The 15375-nt window shown below is 44.8% G+C and overlaps 1 protein-coding gene across 2 annotated transcripts; it reads right to left on the bottom strand.

Annotated features, from left to right (window-relative positions):
• Positions 1 to 3: 3 nt before the first annotated feature.
• On the bottom strand, positions 4 to 6664 carry LOC115541651 (uncharacterized). Of its 2 annotated transcripts, none has more exons than XR_003976401.1 (2): positions 6144 to 6662; positions 4 to 254 (listed from the first exon to the last, which is right to left on the bottom strand). XR_003976401.1 is itself a non-coding variant. In XM_030353483.1 (2 exons), the coding sequence occupies exons 1-2, from the start codon at positions 6611 to 6613 to the stop codon at positions 75 to 77; spliced, it is 645 nt and encodes a 214-aa protein (XP_030209343.1). In that variant the 5' UTR covers positions 6614 to 6664; the 3' UTR covers positions 4 to 74. The 2 variants fall into 2 exon arrangements, 1 of the variants encoding a protein (XP_030209343.1); XM_030353483.1 differs by having other exon boundaries at positions 4 to 249; positions 6144 to 6664.
• Positions 6665 to 15375: the final 8711 nt, after the last annotated feature.

Genomic DNA, 15375 nt, shown 5'->3' with positions numbered 1-15375 from the left:
ACATGAATTTGAAGTTTTATTCATAAAATATAAACTATATACAAAAACAAAACGTATGGTGAGTTTGCTAAATATCACAGCTCATCTTGGGCATCTACCGTCTCCTGGTAGCCACGGTACTGCCCATCTTGTGTTGGGTAATTAGCCCTGATGGCCTGGACAACACACGCTGGCAAAACAAGGCGATTGCCTCTCCCAAGTCTCTCACCTTGCAGTATCCACTCCAGGAAATGCCGGTAAGATGTTAGCCTATACTGTCAAAGAAAGAGAACAAAATTAGCAAAGCAAGATAAACTAGAACTGCAAGCAGTTATGCAGGGGTCCAAGAAGTGTGCATTTCGCCGGCACACAAGACAAGAAATGTGCGTTTCGCCGGCACAACGCGAAGCATGTGTTCAAAACGCTACCCTGAACCTGTGGATACAAAGGATTTCACTGTGGTAGGAGTAGCGAGAAGTCAGTGTAGCGTTTTCGCGGCGAAATTTTGTAGAAGATAAACAATTTCGTCGTTTATGGCGCCCCCTAATGGCGAAATTTTCCGAAATTTTTGTCGAACGACATTAAGGTTAGCACCAACATGTGTGTAAAATTTGGACTCGTTCCGATGTCTAATTTTGGATTTCTTTGGATTTTTGATTTTCCACGTCTAATTTAGCTCATAAACCAATATTCAAAACGCTACCGTTTCGTCGTCGAAGGTCCGATCAAAAAAGTGTCTATCATTTCTATGCGTGTGCGTCTGAAGATGCCGTGTGCAAAGTTTGGTGTCGATTGGTCAAGAAATGTGGGAGGAGTAGCGAAAAAACAGTTTTGCGGTTTTCGCGATTTTGCGAAAAAAAATTCTAGACGCAAATGGGCGTGGCCTAGGCCAAAAGATGCAGCAGACTCCAGTGAATATGTGGGTACAAGTTTTTGAATGTGGGAGGTTCGGTGTGGGAGTTATAGCCCCAAACGCGTATTCCTTGGTATAGCGCCACCTAGTGGCCGGCAGGTCTGGATTTTGTCGTCTGCATAGTCTTCACGTACCTGGATGTAGTCATGTAATTGGCGTGTGTGCACCATTTACGGTTTGGGCTGTAGTACCACTTTCTTGGTAGGAAGTATAACTAGAACTGCAAGCAGTTATGCAGGGGTCCAAGAAGTGTGCATTTCGCCGGCACAACGCTACAAGAAATGTGCATTTCGCCGGCACAACGCGAAGCAAGTATTCAAAACGCTACCGTGAACAACATGTGGATATAAAGGTTTTGACTGTGGGAGCTTCGGTGTGGGAGTTATAGCCTAAAACGCGTTTTCAGAACATTCCATGGCCAAATAGGAGATAGACATTGTCGTCGTTTTTTGGCGCTGCCTTGTGGCGAAATTTTCCAAAGAGAATTATCCTTTGCCAAATAACTCCCGCCCACATTAATAATTCTTGGCCATATTTTCTATATAGGCTCGGGATTGCCCCTCTATGGTTTCCCTTGAGTTTGAAGAACATTCCTTTGGCCAATTAGAAGATATACAAATTCCTCGTTTATTCCGCCCCCTTATGGCGAAAATTTCCGAATTTTTTATCGAACGCCATTAAGTGGAGCATCGACATGTCTGTACAATTTGGACTCGATCCGATGTCTAATTCTGGATTTCTTTGGATTTTTGATTTTCCACGTCTAATTTAGCTCATAAACCAATATTCAAAACGCTACCGTTTCGTCGTCGAAGGTCCGATCAAAAAAGTGTCTATCAATTCTATGCGTGTGCGTCTGAAGATGCCGTGTGCAAAGTTTGGTGTCGATTGGTCAAGAAATGTGGGAGGAGTAGGGAAAAAACAGTTTTGCGGTTTTCGCGATTTTGCGAAAAAAAATTATGGACGCAAATGGGCGTGGCCTATGCCAAAAGATGCAGCAGACTCCAGTGAATATGTGCGTACAAGTTTTTGAATGTGGGAGATTCGGTGTGGGAGTTATAGCCCCAAACGCGTATTCATTGGAATAGCGCCACCTAGTGGCCGGCATGTCTGGGTTTTGTCGTCTGCGTAGTGTTCACGGACCTGGATCTAGTCATGCAATTGGCGTGTGTGCACCATTTACGGTTTGGGCTGTAGTACCACTTCTAGGGGGGAAGTATAATAATAATCCTTACAAAAACAATAGGGATCCAACCTGTTGGCTTGGACCCCTAACTAGAACTGCAAGCAGTTATGCAGGGGTCCAAGAAGTGTGCATTTCGCCGGCACAACGCGACAAGAAACGTGCGTTTCGCCGGCACAACGCGAAGCATGTGTTCAAAACGCTACCCTGAACCTGTGGATACAAAGGATATGACTGTGGTAGGAGTAGCGAGAAGTCAGTGTAGCGTTTTCGCGGCGAAATTTTGTAGAAGATAAACAATTTCGTAGTTTATGGCGCCCCCTAATGGCGAAATTTTCCGAAATTTTTGTCGAACGACATTAAGGTTAGCACCAACATGTGTGTAAAATTTGGACTCGTTCCGATGTCTAATTTTGGATTTCTTTGGATTTTTGATTTTCCACGTCTAATTTAGCTCATAAACCAATATTCAAAACGCTACCGTTTCGTCGTCGAAGGTCCGATCAAAAAAGTGTCTATCGTTTCTATGCGTGTGCGTCTGAAGATGCCGTGTGCAAAGTTTGGTGTCGATTGGTCAAGAAATGTGGGAGGAGTAGGGAAAAAACTGTTTTGCGGTTTTCGCGATTTTGCGAAAAAAAATTCTAGACGCAAATGGGCGTGGCCTAGGCCAAAAGATGCAGCAGACTCCAGTGAATATGTGGGTACAAGTTTTTGACTGTGGGAGGTTCGGTGTGGGAGTTATAGCCCCAAAGGCGTCTTTCCTTGGTATAGCGCCACCTAGTGGCCGGCGTGTCTGGATTTTGTCGTCTGCATAGTCTTCACGTACCTGGATCTAGTCATGTAATTGGCGTGTGTGCACCATTTACGGTTTGGGCTGTAGTAGCACTTTCTTGGTAGGAAGTATAATAATTATGCAGGGGTCCAAGAAGTGTGCATTTCGCCGGCACAACGCGAAGCATGTGTTCAAAACGCTACCCTGAACCTGTGGATACAAAGGATTTGACTGTGGTAGGAGTAGCGAGAAGTCAGTGTGGCATTTTCGCGGCGAAATTTTGTAGAAGATATACAATTTCCTCGTTTATTGCGCCCCCTAATGGCGAAATTTTCCGATATTTTTATCGAACGTCATTAAGGTTAGCACCGACATGTCTGTACAATTTGGACTCGATCCGATGTCTAATTCTGGATTTCTTTGGATTTTTGATTTTCCACGTCTAATTTAGCTCATGAACCAATATTCAAAACGCTACCGTTTCGTCGTCGAAGGTCCGATCAAAAAAGTGTCTATCAATTCTATGCGTGTGCGTCTGAAGATGCCGTGTGCAAAGTTTGGTGTCGATTGGTCAAGAAATGTGGGAGGAGTAGTTAAAAAACAGTTTTGCGGTTTTCGCGATTTTGCGAAAAAAAATTATGGACGCAAATGGGCGTGGCCTATGCCAAAAGATCCAGCAGACTCCAGTGAATATGTGCGTACAAGTTTTTGAATGTGGGAGATTCGGTGTGGGAGTTATAGCCCCAAACGCGTATTCATTGGAATAGCGCCACCTAGTGGCCGGCATGTCTGGGTTTTGTCGTCTGCGTAGTGTTCACGGACCTGGATCTAGTCATGCAATTGGCGTGTGTGCACCATTTACGGTTTGGGCTGTAGTACCACTTCTAGGGGGGAAGTATAATAACTAGAACTGCAAGCAGTTATGCAGGGGTCCAAGAAGTGTGCATTTCGCCGGCACAACGCTACAAGAAATGTGCATTTCGCCGGCACAACGCGAAGCAAGTATTCAAAACGCTACCGTGAACAACATGTGGATATAAAGGTTTTGACTGTGGGAGCTTCGGTGTGGGAGTTATAGCCTAAAACGCGTTTTCAGAACATTCCATGGCCAAATAGGAGATAGACATTGTCGTCGTTTTTTGGCGCTGCCTTGTGGCGAAATTTTCCAAAGAGAATTATCCTTTGCCAAATAACTCCCGCCCACATTAATAATTCTTGGCCATATTTTCTATATAGGCTCGGGATTGCCCCTCTATGGTTTCCCTTGAGTTTGAAGAACATTCCTTTGGCCAATTAGAAGATATACAAATTCCTCGTTTATTCCGCCCCCTTATGGCGAAAATTTCCGAATTTTTTATCGAACGCCATTAAGTGGAGCATCGACATGTCTGTACAATTTGGACTCGATCCGATGTCTAATTCTGGATTTCTTTGGATTTTTGATTTTCCACGTCTAATTTAGCTCATAAACCAATATTCAAAACGCTACCGTTTCGTCGTCGAAGGTCCGATCAAAAAAGTGTCTATCAATTCTATGCGTGTGCGTCTGAAGATGCCGTGTGCAAAGTTTGGTGTCGATTGGTCAAGAAATGTGGGAGGAGTAGGGAAAAAACAGTTTTGCGGTTTTCGCGATTTTGCGAAAAAAAATTATGGACGCAAATGGGCGTGGCCTATGCCAAAAGATGCAGCAGACTCCAGTGAATATGTGCGTACAAGTTTTTGAATGTGGGAGATTCGGTGTGGGAGTTATAGCCCCAAACGCGTATTCATTGGAATAGCGCCACCTAGTGGCCGGCATGTCTGGGTTTTGTCGTCTGCGTAGTGTTCACGGACCTGGATCTAGTCATGCAATTGGCGTGTGTGCACCATTTACGGTTTGGGCTGTAGTACCACTTCTAGGGGGGAAGTATAATAATAATCCTTACAAAAACAATAGGGATCCAACCTGTTGGCTTGGACCCCTAACTAGAACTGCAAGCAGTTATGCAGGGGTCCAAGAAGTGTGCGTTTCGCCGGCAAAACGCGACAAGAAATGTGCATTTCGCCGGCACAACGCGGAGCAAGTATTCAAAACGCTACCGTGAACAACATGTGGATATAAAGGTTTTGACTGTGGGAGCTTCGGTGTGGGAGTTATAGCCTAAAACGCGTTTTCAGAACATTCCATGGCCAAATAGGAGATAGACAATGTCGTCGTTTTTTGGCGCCGCCCTGTGGCGAAATTTTCCAAAGACAATTTTCCTTTGCCAAATAACTCCCGCCCACATTAATAATTCTTGGCCATATTTTCTATCTAGACTCGGGTTTGCCCCTTGACGGTTTCCCTTGAGTTTGAAGAACATTTCTTTGGCAAATTAGAAGATATACAATTTCCTCGTTTATTGCGCCCCCTGAGGGCGTAACTTTCCGATTTTTTTATCGAACGCCGATAAGGTTAGCACCAACATGTGTGTAAAGTTTGGACTCGATCCGATGTCTAATTTTGGATTTCTTTGGATTTTTGATTTTCCACGTCTAATTTAGCTCATAAACCAATATTCAAAACGCTACCGTTTCGTCGTCGAAGGTCCGATCAAAAAAGTGTCTATCATTTCTATGCGTGTGCGTCTGAAGATGCCGTGTGCAAAGTTTGGTGTCGATTGGTCAAGAAATGTGGGAGGAGTAGCGAAAAAAACAGTTTTGCGGTTTTCGCGATTTTGCGAAAAAAAAATTCTAGACGCAAATGGGCGTGGCCTAGGCCAAAAGATGCAGCAGACTCCAGTGAATATGTGGGTACATGTTTTTGAATGTGGGAGGTTCGGTGTGGGAGTTATAGCCCCAAACGCGTATTCCTTGGTATAGCGCCACCTAGTGGCCGGCAGGTCTGGATTTTGTCGTCTGCATAGTCTTCACGTACCTGGATCTAGTCATGTAATTGGTGTGTGTGCACCATTTACGGTTTGGGCTGTAGTACCACTTTCTTGGTAGGAAGTATAATAAGAAAAATCCTTACAAAAACAATAGGGATCCAACCTGTTGGCTTGGACCCCTAATAATCCTTACAAAAACAATAGGGATCCAACCTGTTGGCTTGGACCCCTAATAAGAAAAATCCTTACAAAAACAATAGGGATCCAACCTGTTGGCTTGGACCCCTAATTATGCCTTGAGTAGCCTACAGCATTACACAGACTTGAAGCTAACATAACGTAGCCTATGCTCTGCCAATAAGGTCGGCTACTTTCGGATAACTACATTGTCACGTTCCCCGTGACTCAAAACTATTGTAGCCAATGTGTTAGTAAACAAACACTTACTCTGTGCTCAGACGTCCGTTTCTCCCGGCGGGCTTTGGCTGGCGTTTCCAGTTGACTTTCTGGGTACGGAAATAAGTGTCCAATACCCAACGGTTCAGATGAGGCGTAAAGCCTGGGTGAGATGTTACACACACGGCCCCTTCCTCGCCAGATTCAGCCATTTCATCGCGAAGAAACTGGCATCGCTGAAATTCGCTGCAGCACAGGGACTCTTTGTGAGTCTCCATAGGTGAACAGAGCAAACAGGTACACCACCAGTTCACTCCGGCGCGATCCGGCTCCTCAGCAACAGGCAAGGCTTGTTCAGCTGCAGCCGCAGCAGCCTCCTCCTCTATTCGTCTCAGTTCTTCCTCGCTGTATTCTGGCTCATACAAATAGCCCTGAATATTACAATGCAGCAATATATTTTCAAACTCAGCTGTTGCTTCTGCCATGGTCAGAGGTTTGTGTCGGTCTCCCGTCCCTCTCATTCCCCCTCAGTACGCGAGCTGAGCGTGCAAGCGTGCAAGCTCCCGCCCCCTCTCATTCCTTATTGGTGGAAAAATTTCCGGCAAATTTGGATGGATTTAACAAACACATCAATATATGGATCTATTAGCGGAGGGGTTTCGCTATGCATGAGGCCAGTTCGATTTTTGATCACACCGGGCGGCACTTGCATGATTGCGGCACGTGAGGTGAGTGAGCACGGGTGAGGCGATAAAGGGTGGAATGAAGGGTTTGTGCACGGGAGAACGCGAGAGCACGCATTGGTAGGTAATTTACTTTTTGAACCAAGGTGTAGTTTGCACAATGCGCAGGCTTCTGGCACTTTTTTTTTTCCCGTTTGTCATGTCTTCCATGTGGCCTAAGTGACGTCATGGGCACATTTGGTGGAGGCGCACGTGGTAAAAATGTTTGCATGAAAGACCACTGATTATTAGATAACATGGGGATATTAGTAACATAGTGATATTGTAATTATATAATTTTGTTTATGATATCTAACAGATTAATTTGGATTTGATTTAAATGTTTGATTACGCATTTTGATTTATTTGGAGAACTAACTTGATTTAATTTCTCTTTATTAATAGGCTTTCAACCTAATCCTAATCCGGAATGATTGTTGCACAATAAATGTTCAATAGAAACAACGAAAAGGATTTGAGCTGTCCTGCGTCCTCTGTCTATCCATGCCATTTCAAGTTGGGCAAGCACAAATTACAACAAAACCCAGATAACTTGACACAGACTATTCAATACCACGCACGATACTGCGGCCAGAGATAAACCCATCCAGACTATCGATGAAGCCTCAAATGTATTCCAACGATGTGGATGAGGATATTCCAACGATGTGGATGAGGAGGTGGCGTTAAAGGAACTTTGACCATATGTAGACCCAGAGAGATACACGAGGGAGAGACACGGTACAGATGTTTGAGAGCAAAACATCTGCAGTTCGATGAACTTGATTCGCCAAGTCTGTTGGCAAAAAACATACTTTATTAAACTGTGTGTGTGTGTGTGTGTGTGTGTGTGTGTGTGTGTGTGTGTGTGTGTGTGTGTGTGTGATGTGGTCCTGGGGGTTGTATTGGGATGGAGGGGGAACTCACTGGACACGCGTCTGTATAAAGAGGGCGAGGAGCCAGACAGATAACTAGTCAGAATATCTGATGGTATCAGGGCGAGGACTCTGTCCGTCAGACGCGACAGGGAATGGACCGTCTGCTTCGGTTTTTTGGATCTCAATGTGCTCGTTGTTTTAGAGTTAGGGGTACATTGATTACTTTTTTGCATTTTGATGCTTACTTTCTTTACTTTAGCAGACGGTTCTATCCAAAGCGACTTACAATAAGTTAAGTTGTCAGAAGAAAGAGAAACAACAATACATCGCTGTCGGTACAGTAAGGATGTTCATAGAAACAAGTGCCAAGCACTAACAATCACAATGTTAACCAATTCCCTGTATAAAACAAAGAGAGCTAGGAGAAGATGATACACAACTTGGTACTTTTATTCATATATATGCCAGAACGTACAACATTCAATAAGTGCATACATTAAATGTCGTGTAGATAGTCACGCTCAAATAATATCGCATCTAGAACAAATTATTGTTATTTTTTCAATATTTGTTATTCATTCAAGTACGTATTGTGCGAATCTCAAACGACCGCGTTGGGTCCTCCGACGTTCCTAGTTCTTCAACGTCCACATCAATGTGAAGTAGACTGAACCGCGACAAGGAGGAGAAAGGGATTGTTGCCGGGCAGCGCTTAAGGCCGATATATGCTCTGTTTTAGACGTAACGCGTAAGCACGTAAGATACATAACCCCCCCTTGCGCGGTAAAATATCCCCCCTTACGTGCTTAAGTGCGTCGGCCCAAATTCCTGACTATGCGACTAAAACACTACGGCCCTACGCAGCTCGCAAAGACTGTGATTGGCCAGCTAACCACATCCTTTCAGGAGTCTCACATTTCCGGTTTACAGCATAATAGCGCCATTTTTAAAAGGCCGTGACAGAAGCGAATGAAGTATTTTGAAGAAGGAGAAGAAGAAAACACAAGAACGAATTATGATAATTATAAACAGTACCGCGGGAAGTAGGGGTGCTGGGGGTGCTGCCGCACCCCCTGTCTGAGGCCCTGTCTTATCACAGAAAACGATTATTTCTAAAAACTCCGGCCAAAGTGGAGATTTCTGAAAACGCCGGTTATGTGTTGTGTCAACGGGGAGAAACGGGATTTTAGGTTCTGAAGCGTCACATTATGCACCAGGAAATGCTTAACGTCATGTGGGCGCCCGCTGTACCGTATTGGTCCGAATATAAACACAAACCCGACCTATGTTTGGAAAAAAGATTTGAAGACCAGATCTTGTTTTTATAAATAAATAAATTGCATTCATTGAAATAATATACGAAAATTAAAAGGCATAGAATAAAACACTGCATTGCCACTAAACAGTAGTGCAAATAGGCCGTACTGATGTGTACACAAAAGACTATTCCTGACACTCCTCTGCCCCGCTGTGTTCGCTCTGGCTGTGGTCGCTCCGCACTGTTTCGGCCCGTCGATTTTCGACTGTGCGCGCATGCACTGGTGTAATTGAGCTGCGCTGCTATATATCTTTTTTATCAATGTAGCGAGTTGCGAGTCTAGTCCAGGCTGAGGTTTTTTTTCCAGCACCCCCTAATACGTTTCCGCGGCTATGATTATAAATATAAACAAGCCAGCGATTTCCACTTCCACGCCCACAGATTCGTTCGTTGCTCCCCCTACTGTTCTGGCGGAGAATCCCCTTGCAACACGCGCAGTCCTTAAGGAACCTTACGGGAACCGTAAATCAAAACTTGTCTAAAACAAGTCCCTTGTGTAAATTACGTGCTTACGTCTCTGCGTCTAAAACGACCCTAAATAGGCCTTTAGGCACCTACGACTCCGGCGGTGGTCCCTCAGCGGGGCTCAAGCGGGAGAAATTCGCCGCCAACAATCCCTTTCTCCTCCATGTCGTGGTTCATGTTCTTGAGGCAGTCAAAGCCAAAGTTCCTTCCCCCCAATTCATTCTCAACCTTGGCTGAGATAACCCCCACTACGAGTCTCGTTGTAGAAATACCAGAGACGAGAGTCCGACGGACTCAGAACGGTTATCCAAATAACAAGGAAGTGTACAACACTTGCGTTACAGTCCTGGGGTCTCATTTATAACCGTTGCGTACGCACAAAACGGGGCTGAAAGTTGCGTACGTGACTTTTCACGCCAAGGTTGTGATCTATAAAAAACCAACTTGACGGGAAAATGTGCGCAGCCCTAAGCAAACTCTGACCCATGCGTACGCATGGTTTGGAGGAAAAGGAGAATTGGCGACACAGACGGTGTGGTGGTGAACTGAAGTCAGACCGAAGAATTGCAGAGTGAGAAGAACGATTATGTTTTATCATCGCCCTTCATCAATTTAATTTCAACCCGTATCATGCGTTAAATCCTAATCAGAATAATTTAAGTCCACTGCGTTATTTCTCAGTTATAACTCCAGAAATATCTCCTTAGAATAGAAATAAAAAGAAATTCTCTATATTTAATTCCGTCACTCCATACTGTCCACTGACGGCGCGACTGCATGGAATAAAGCATCGGTCCAACATGTGTCAATAACATAATATTTTTATGTGACACTGTAAACACATGATCAAATGTCAATTAAATCCCAAGTGTGAAAAACCAAGCCACACTCATCACAATCGTTGTCCGTTACTCTTGATGCTTTTCATGACAAATCAGGCATTAAAAAGGGGTTATGTTCAAGAACATTTTACGTGGGTAATTACAAACTGATTATCCAAGGCGTTCTCGTCAGTCTTATTACCGTAACCCTATAAATACAGAGGTGAGCGCCGTGGTAATGCTGCACCATATGGCACTTCTGGCGGACCATGCAGGATTCGGAGGGAGAGGGTATTTAGGGACCATAACGATTTATTGGTAGGCTACATAAAAATATGTAACTCTATGTCAGACCACTTCTTTTTTAATTCTGGGACTGTGCGCTCCGTGCTACTGACAGAGTTCACTGCTGCAGCAACATGTTGCCATGAACAAAACTACCTTTCGGGCCTCCATCTCACCCACAAGTGTCTCCACTTCAACCTCCGTGAAATTTTGCTTTTTTGATTTTCTCAGTACTTCTGCCATTATTTCCAACAAGACATAATACCGGCATCTGAGTCTGTTTTATATGCAGATCGCATTCATGAGGTCATTTGCATTGACCATTTATGGTTAAAAAGGGGCGTGTAGAGGGCGGAACGTGAAGCTGATTCAGCTGCGCACAATTATAGTCAGTATGTGATTTATAAAGCAAAGATTGCGTACAGGTGTGCGTACGCAGTGTTTTATAAATCCGAATATTTTTTGGCGCACGCAAAACTTGGCTTCTGGGCGTACGCACATTTTTAGTAACGATCCCACGCACAGTTTTATAAATGAGACCCCTGGAGCTCTATATCTAAATAATATCATATAATACATAGATATCTATATCATATAATACATATTATCACGGCCAAAAGCTGTGTGATATTATGATATTATGAATCACAAACGACTTTGTCGGGTTCTGCGACGTCTCTGGTTCTTCCACTTTCACATCAACCTGAAGTAGTCTGAACCGCGCGCTGCCTGCTGCCGGCTGCCCGCTGCCGGGCGATGGTGCCTCGCGGCAACAGGCGGCATGTCGCAGTTCATGTACTTCAGCCAGTCAAAGCCAAAGTTCCTTTCCCCCAATTCCTTCTCAACCATGGCTCAGATAACCCCCACGACAGTCTCGTTGTGGAAATACAAGAGACGTCAAAGAACCGACAAGAAACACTTGCGTTACGTATTCACACACACATGTGGCGCTCGCACGGTCGTGTCTCATTGGCGGGCCAACGTCTCTGGGCGGGCCAGGCAGAGTAAGGGGAGGAGCTTAGATGCTTTATGACGTCCTAAATAAAGACATTCCAAATCAGCGCGCTTGAGCCTCCGTTTTTTCAATGGCGAGCAGAACAGCTAGTGCTCGTTTTACACCAAACACAAGTTTTAGCCACTAGGGGAGCATAGGCAGGCTAGGGGAACTCATATTTATGTTCGAAAACCTCATAAAGTGAGATTTTCATGTCATGGGACCTTTAACACTTGTTGTGAAAGCAGTACGGTGAACAGAAATCCTTTTTCCAGCCCTCTTCAGAGCAGAAAGCTTCTGCCCAGGGGGTGACAGATAGACGTCATCAGTGACATCTGAAGAAAATAGGCGAGAAAAGCAGCGGAGGAGCGGGGGAATGGCTTCGGTCCCTCTGTCGCTCTGACCGTCTATCTGTCTCTCTCTCTCTGACTGTCTCTCTCTCTCTCTCTGTCTATCTATATGTCTCTCTCTCCCTCTCTGCGTTGTCTGTCTGTCTGTCTGTCTGTCTGTCTGTCTGTCTGTCTGTCTGTCTGTCTATCTATCTGTCTCTATCTGACCGTCTATCTGTCTCTATCTGTCTGTCTGTGTGTGTCTGTCTCTCACCCTCTGTCTGTCTGTCTGTCGGTCTGTCTGGTTCTCTGTCTGTCTGTCTCTCTTAGGAGGAGGAGGAGGAGGAGGGGGAGGGGAAGGGGAAGGGGGAGGAGGGGAACACTTTGGAGGCTGAAGCTGTGGGGAGGCAGAAGAACAGTAAGTGGTCGCTCTGAAGATTCTCTGTCGCTGTCTCTCCACACACACGGTTTGTATAGATATGTCTCACGACAGACATACACACACACACACACACACGCGCGTGCGTGCGCACACACACACACACACACACACACACACACACACACACACACACACACACAAACACACAATACTAGTGGTGGGAATTGGCAAAAATGTGATGATTCGATAGTATTGCGATATTCGGGCCACAATTCAATATTATTGCGAATCTTAACATATTGCGAATCAATTCTGCGATAGATTGCGATTTATGGCTCCCATATTATTCAAAAGCATTACAAAAATAAGGAAAATAAGACTGCTCAACTAACTTCCAATGACACATTTAATTCTGTGAACAACGTTATCTACTTGTCATGGTCTGTCTGTTTCCTCGTTTTGTTTTGGTGTGTTTCCTGTTTTACTTTGGTATGTGTTTCTCCCCATGTCAGGTTTCCCTCCTGCGTGATTACTGCTCCCTCTGCTAATGTGTTTCAGCTGTTACTCGTTGCGTGCCCTAGTGTGTTTGGTATTTAAGCCCGTCTTTCCTTTGTTCCTGGTCGGATCATTGTAGTTCGTGGTGAGTTGTGTCCCCTGCGTTACCTGTGTTCTCGTGTTCCTTGCCTTTTGCGATAATAAATTAACCTTTACCCGAACTGTCTGCTGTTGGGTCCTACCTGCCGGCCTGCCACCCGCTAACCGTGACACTACTACACATTAAAGGGATACTTCACTGGTAGAGATATGAAGGTTATATGAAGTAAATAATTCTATGCATTATAAATGTGCAAAGAAAATTGAAATCGGTTCATCCTAGCCTGAGAAAAGGCAGAACATGTCGCTCTGGCTCAAAAGTGAGAAATCCTCCAACTACCACAGTGCATTCTGCTCGCTGCACCGCCTGCCTGTTTCCGTTTTGAGCGGGATGGACCCATTATACTAGCGCGAGTGGTAGCGTGAGCAAACTTTGTCTAAACATATCCGTGATGCGTTGACTAGTTTAGACTTCTGCTCTCGTTTTTGCAAACACATCATTTGCGTATTACTGTACACAGCATAAAAACATTTGCTGATTACAGTAGCTCAGCATATCAAGTATTTGTACTCAGCCTTTTCGCCCCAGTTGAAATAAGTGTTTATCTTATACAGTAGGTCTGCTTTAGTATAACAGCACTTGGGTTAGTAAACAAATCAACAACCAACAACCTACATGAATTTGAAGTTTTATTGATGAAATTTATTTTTTCATTCATATTCAGTTCATATTTAATATGAACTATTTACCAAAATAAAATGTGTAGGGTGCGTTTGCTAGAGTCAAAATAGCATCTGCTGTCTCCTGGTAGCCACGGTACTGCCAATCTTGTGCTGGGTAATTAGCTCTGATGGCCTGGACAACACAGGAAGCCGGCACTGTCTAAGAAAGAAAGAGAACAACATTAGCAAAGCAAGATAAATTAGTCCTTGAGTAGCCTAGAGGGAGGTGAGTCTGAGAAACTTTTCTCCTTCTTCGTTCTGGCTCCTACACAGTGGAACTAAAGTATCCTCAAGGCCATAAAGTTCTGCTGTACTTTGTATTGTCTGTTGTGAAATCATGTGATTCCCAACGTATCACAATACAATCAGACGAAAAGCTAATTAGTCAAGGTGCTGAGAAAGTTTGGTATGCACTTCATTTAGCGGAGAATATCTCAACTGTTATAGACTAATATGACCCCAGTGAACAACATGGGATGTGTGACAAAATCTCTATCCGGGACGAAAGTCCTGAAAATGACCACAACAGGTGACACTAGTATCACACAAGGGAATGGGACTTTTCTTTTTCCTTTATAGATATTCTCATACTTTTTACAAGATGAATCTTCATATTAAGAGAAATACTTTTTGAATTACACTTTGTCTAAAAAAAATTATAAAATATGCAAATTAGGTCAGAGAAGAGTTTAAGCATACTGATTTGATACAAAGAAAATGGCTAAAAAAGTCAACCTATTATAGTACAACTAGCAATTCAATTGGCAATTCCTGTAAGTTGCTAGTTGTACTGTAATAAGTTGACTGTTTTTTAGCCATTTTCTTTGTATCAAATCATATGCTTAAACTCTTCTCTGACCTTATACCTTGTCAATGTAAACATTGTGATCATCCCAGACAATCTGTAGCTTCAAGGGTTTATTTATAGGCTGCGCATACCTAATGAGATATTGCCTCATTTGCATATTTTATTATTTTTTTCCCTCTCCTGGAACCATCACCTTATCGTGGTGGAGAGGTTTGCGTGTCCCTGTGAACCTGAGGGCTGTGTTGTCTGGAGCCTTGTGCTCCTGGTAGGGTCTCTCATGGCAGAGTGGTCTCAGGTGAGGGGCCAGACTAAGAATGGTTCAAAAATCCTCAATGAATATCGGAAAAAGAGGAGATGTGACCCGGCCCGGAGGAAGCCCGGGGCCCCCGTCTGGAGCCAGGCCCAGACGGAGGGCTCGATGGCGAGCGCCTGGTGGCCGGGTTTGCCACGGAGCCCGGTCGGGCACAGCCCAAACAAACTACGTGGCACCCCCCCTCTCTTCATCTCATGGGCCCACCACCTGTTGGAAGACCCGTTGGGGTCGGGTGCGCAGCCACATGGGTGGCAGCGAAGGTCAGGGGTCTCGACGGACCAGACCCGGGCGGCAGAAGCTGGCTCTGGGGACGTGGAACGTCACCTCGCTGTGGGGAAAGGAACCGGAGCTTGTGAGGGAGGTGGAGCGCTATCAGTTAGATCTGGTGGGGCTTACCTCCACGCACAGTCTCAGCTCTGGTACCCTACTCCTGGATAAGGGTTGGACTCTATTCTTCTCCGGAGTTGCCAAGGGCGTGAGGAGCCGGGCGGGTGTGGGGATACTCATAAATCCCCGGCTGAGCGCCGCGGTGTTGGAGTTTACCCCGGTAGACGAGAGGGTCGCCTCCCTGCGCCTAAGGGTTGTAGGGGGGAAAACTCTGACTGTTGTTTGTGCGTATGCACCAAACAGCAGCTCAGAGTACTCGGCCTT

The sequence above is a fragment of the Gadus morhua genome, chromosome 4, assembly GCF_902167405.1.
Source record: "Gadus morhua chromosome 4, gadMor3.0, whole genome shotgun sequence".
Lineage (NCBI taxonomy): Eukaryota > Metazoa > Chordata > Actinopteri > Gadiformes > Gadidae > Gadus > Gadus morhua.
Note: the sequence above shows the minus strand (reverse complement) of the source record. Positions and strands in the feature narration are given on the sequence as shown.

Excerpts from the sequence above, each read along its gene's own strand:
- LOC115541651 (XM_030353483.1), bottom strand. The coding sequence starts at position 6,613 with ATGAGAGGGACGGGAGACCGACACAAACCTCTGACCATGGCAGAAGCA. Across the intron at positions 250-6,143 it reads AACGGACGTCTGAGCACAGA|GCTAACATCTTACCGGCATT; the intron begins GTAAGTGTTTGT and ends TTGACAGTATAG.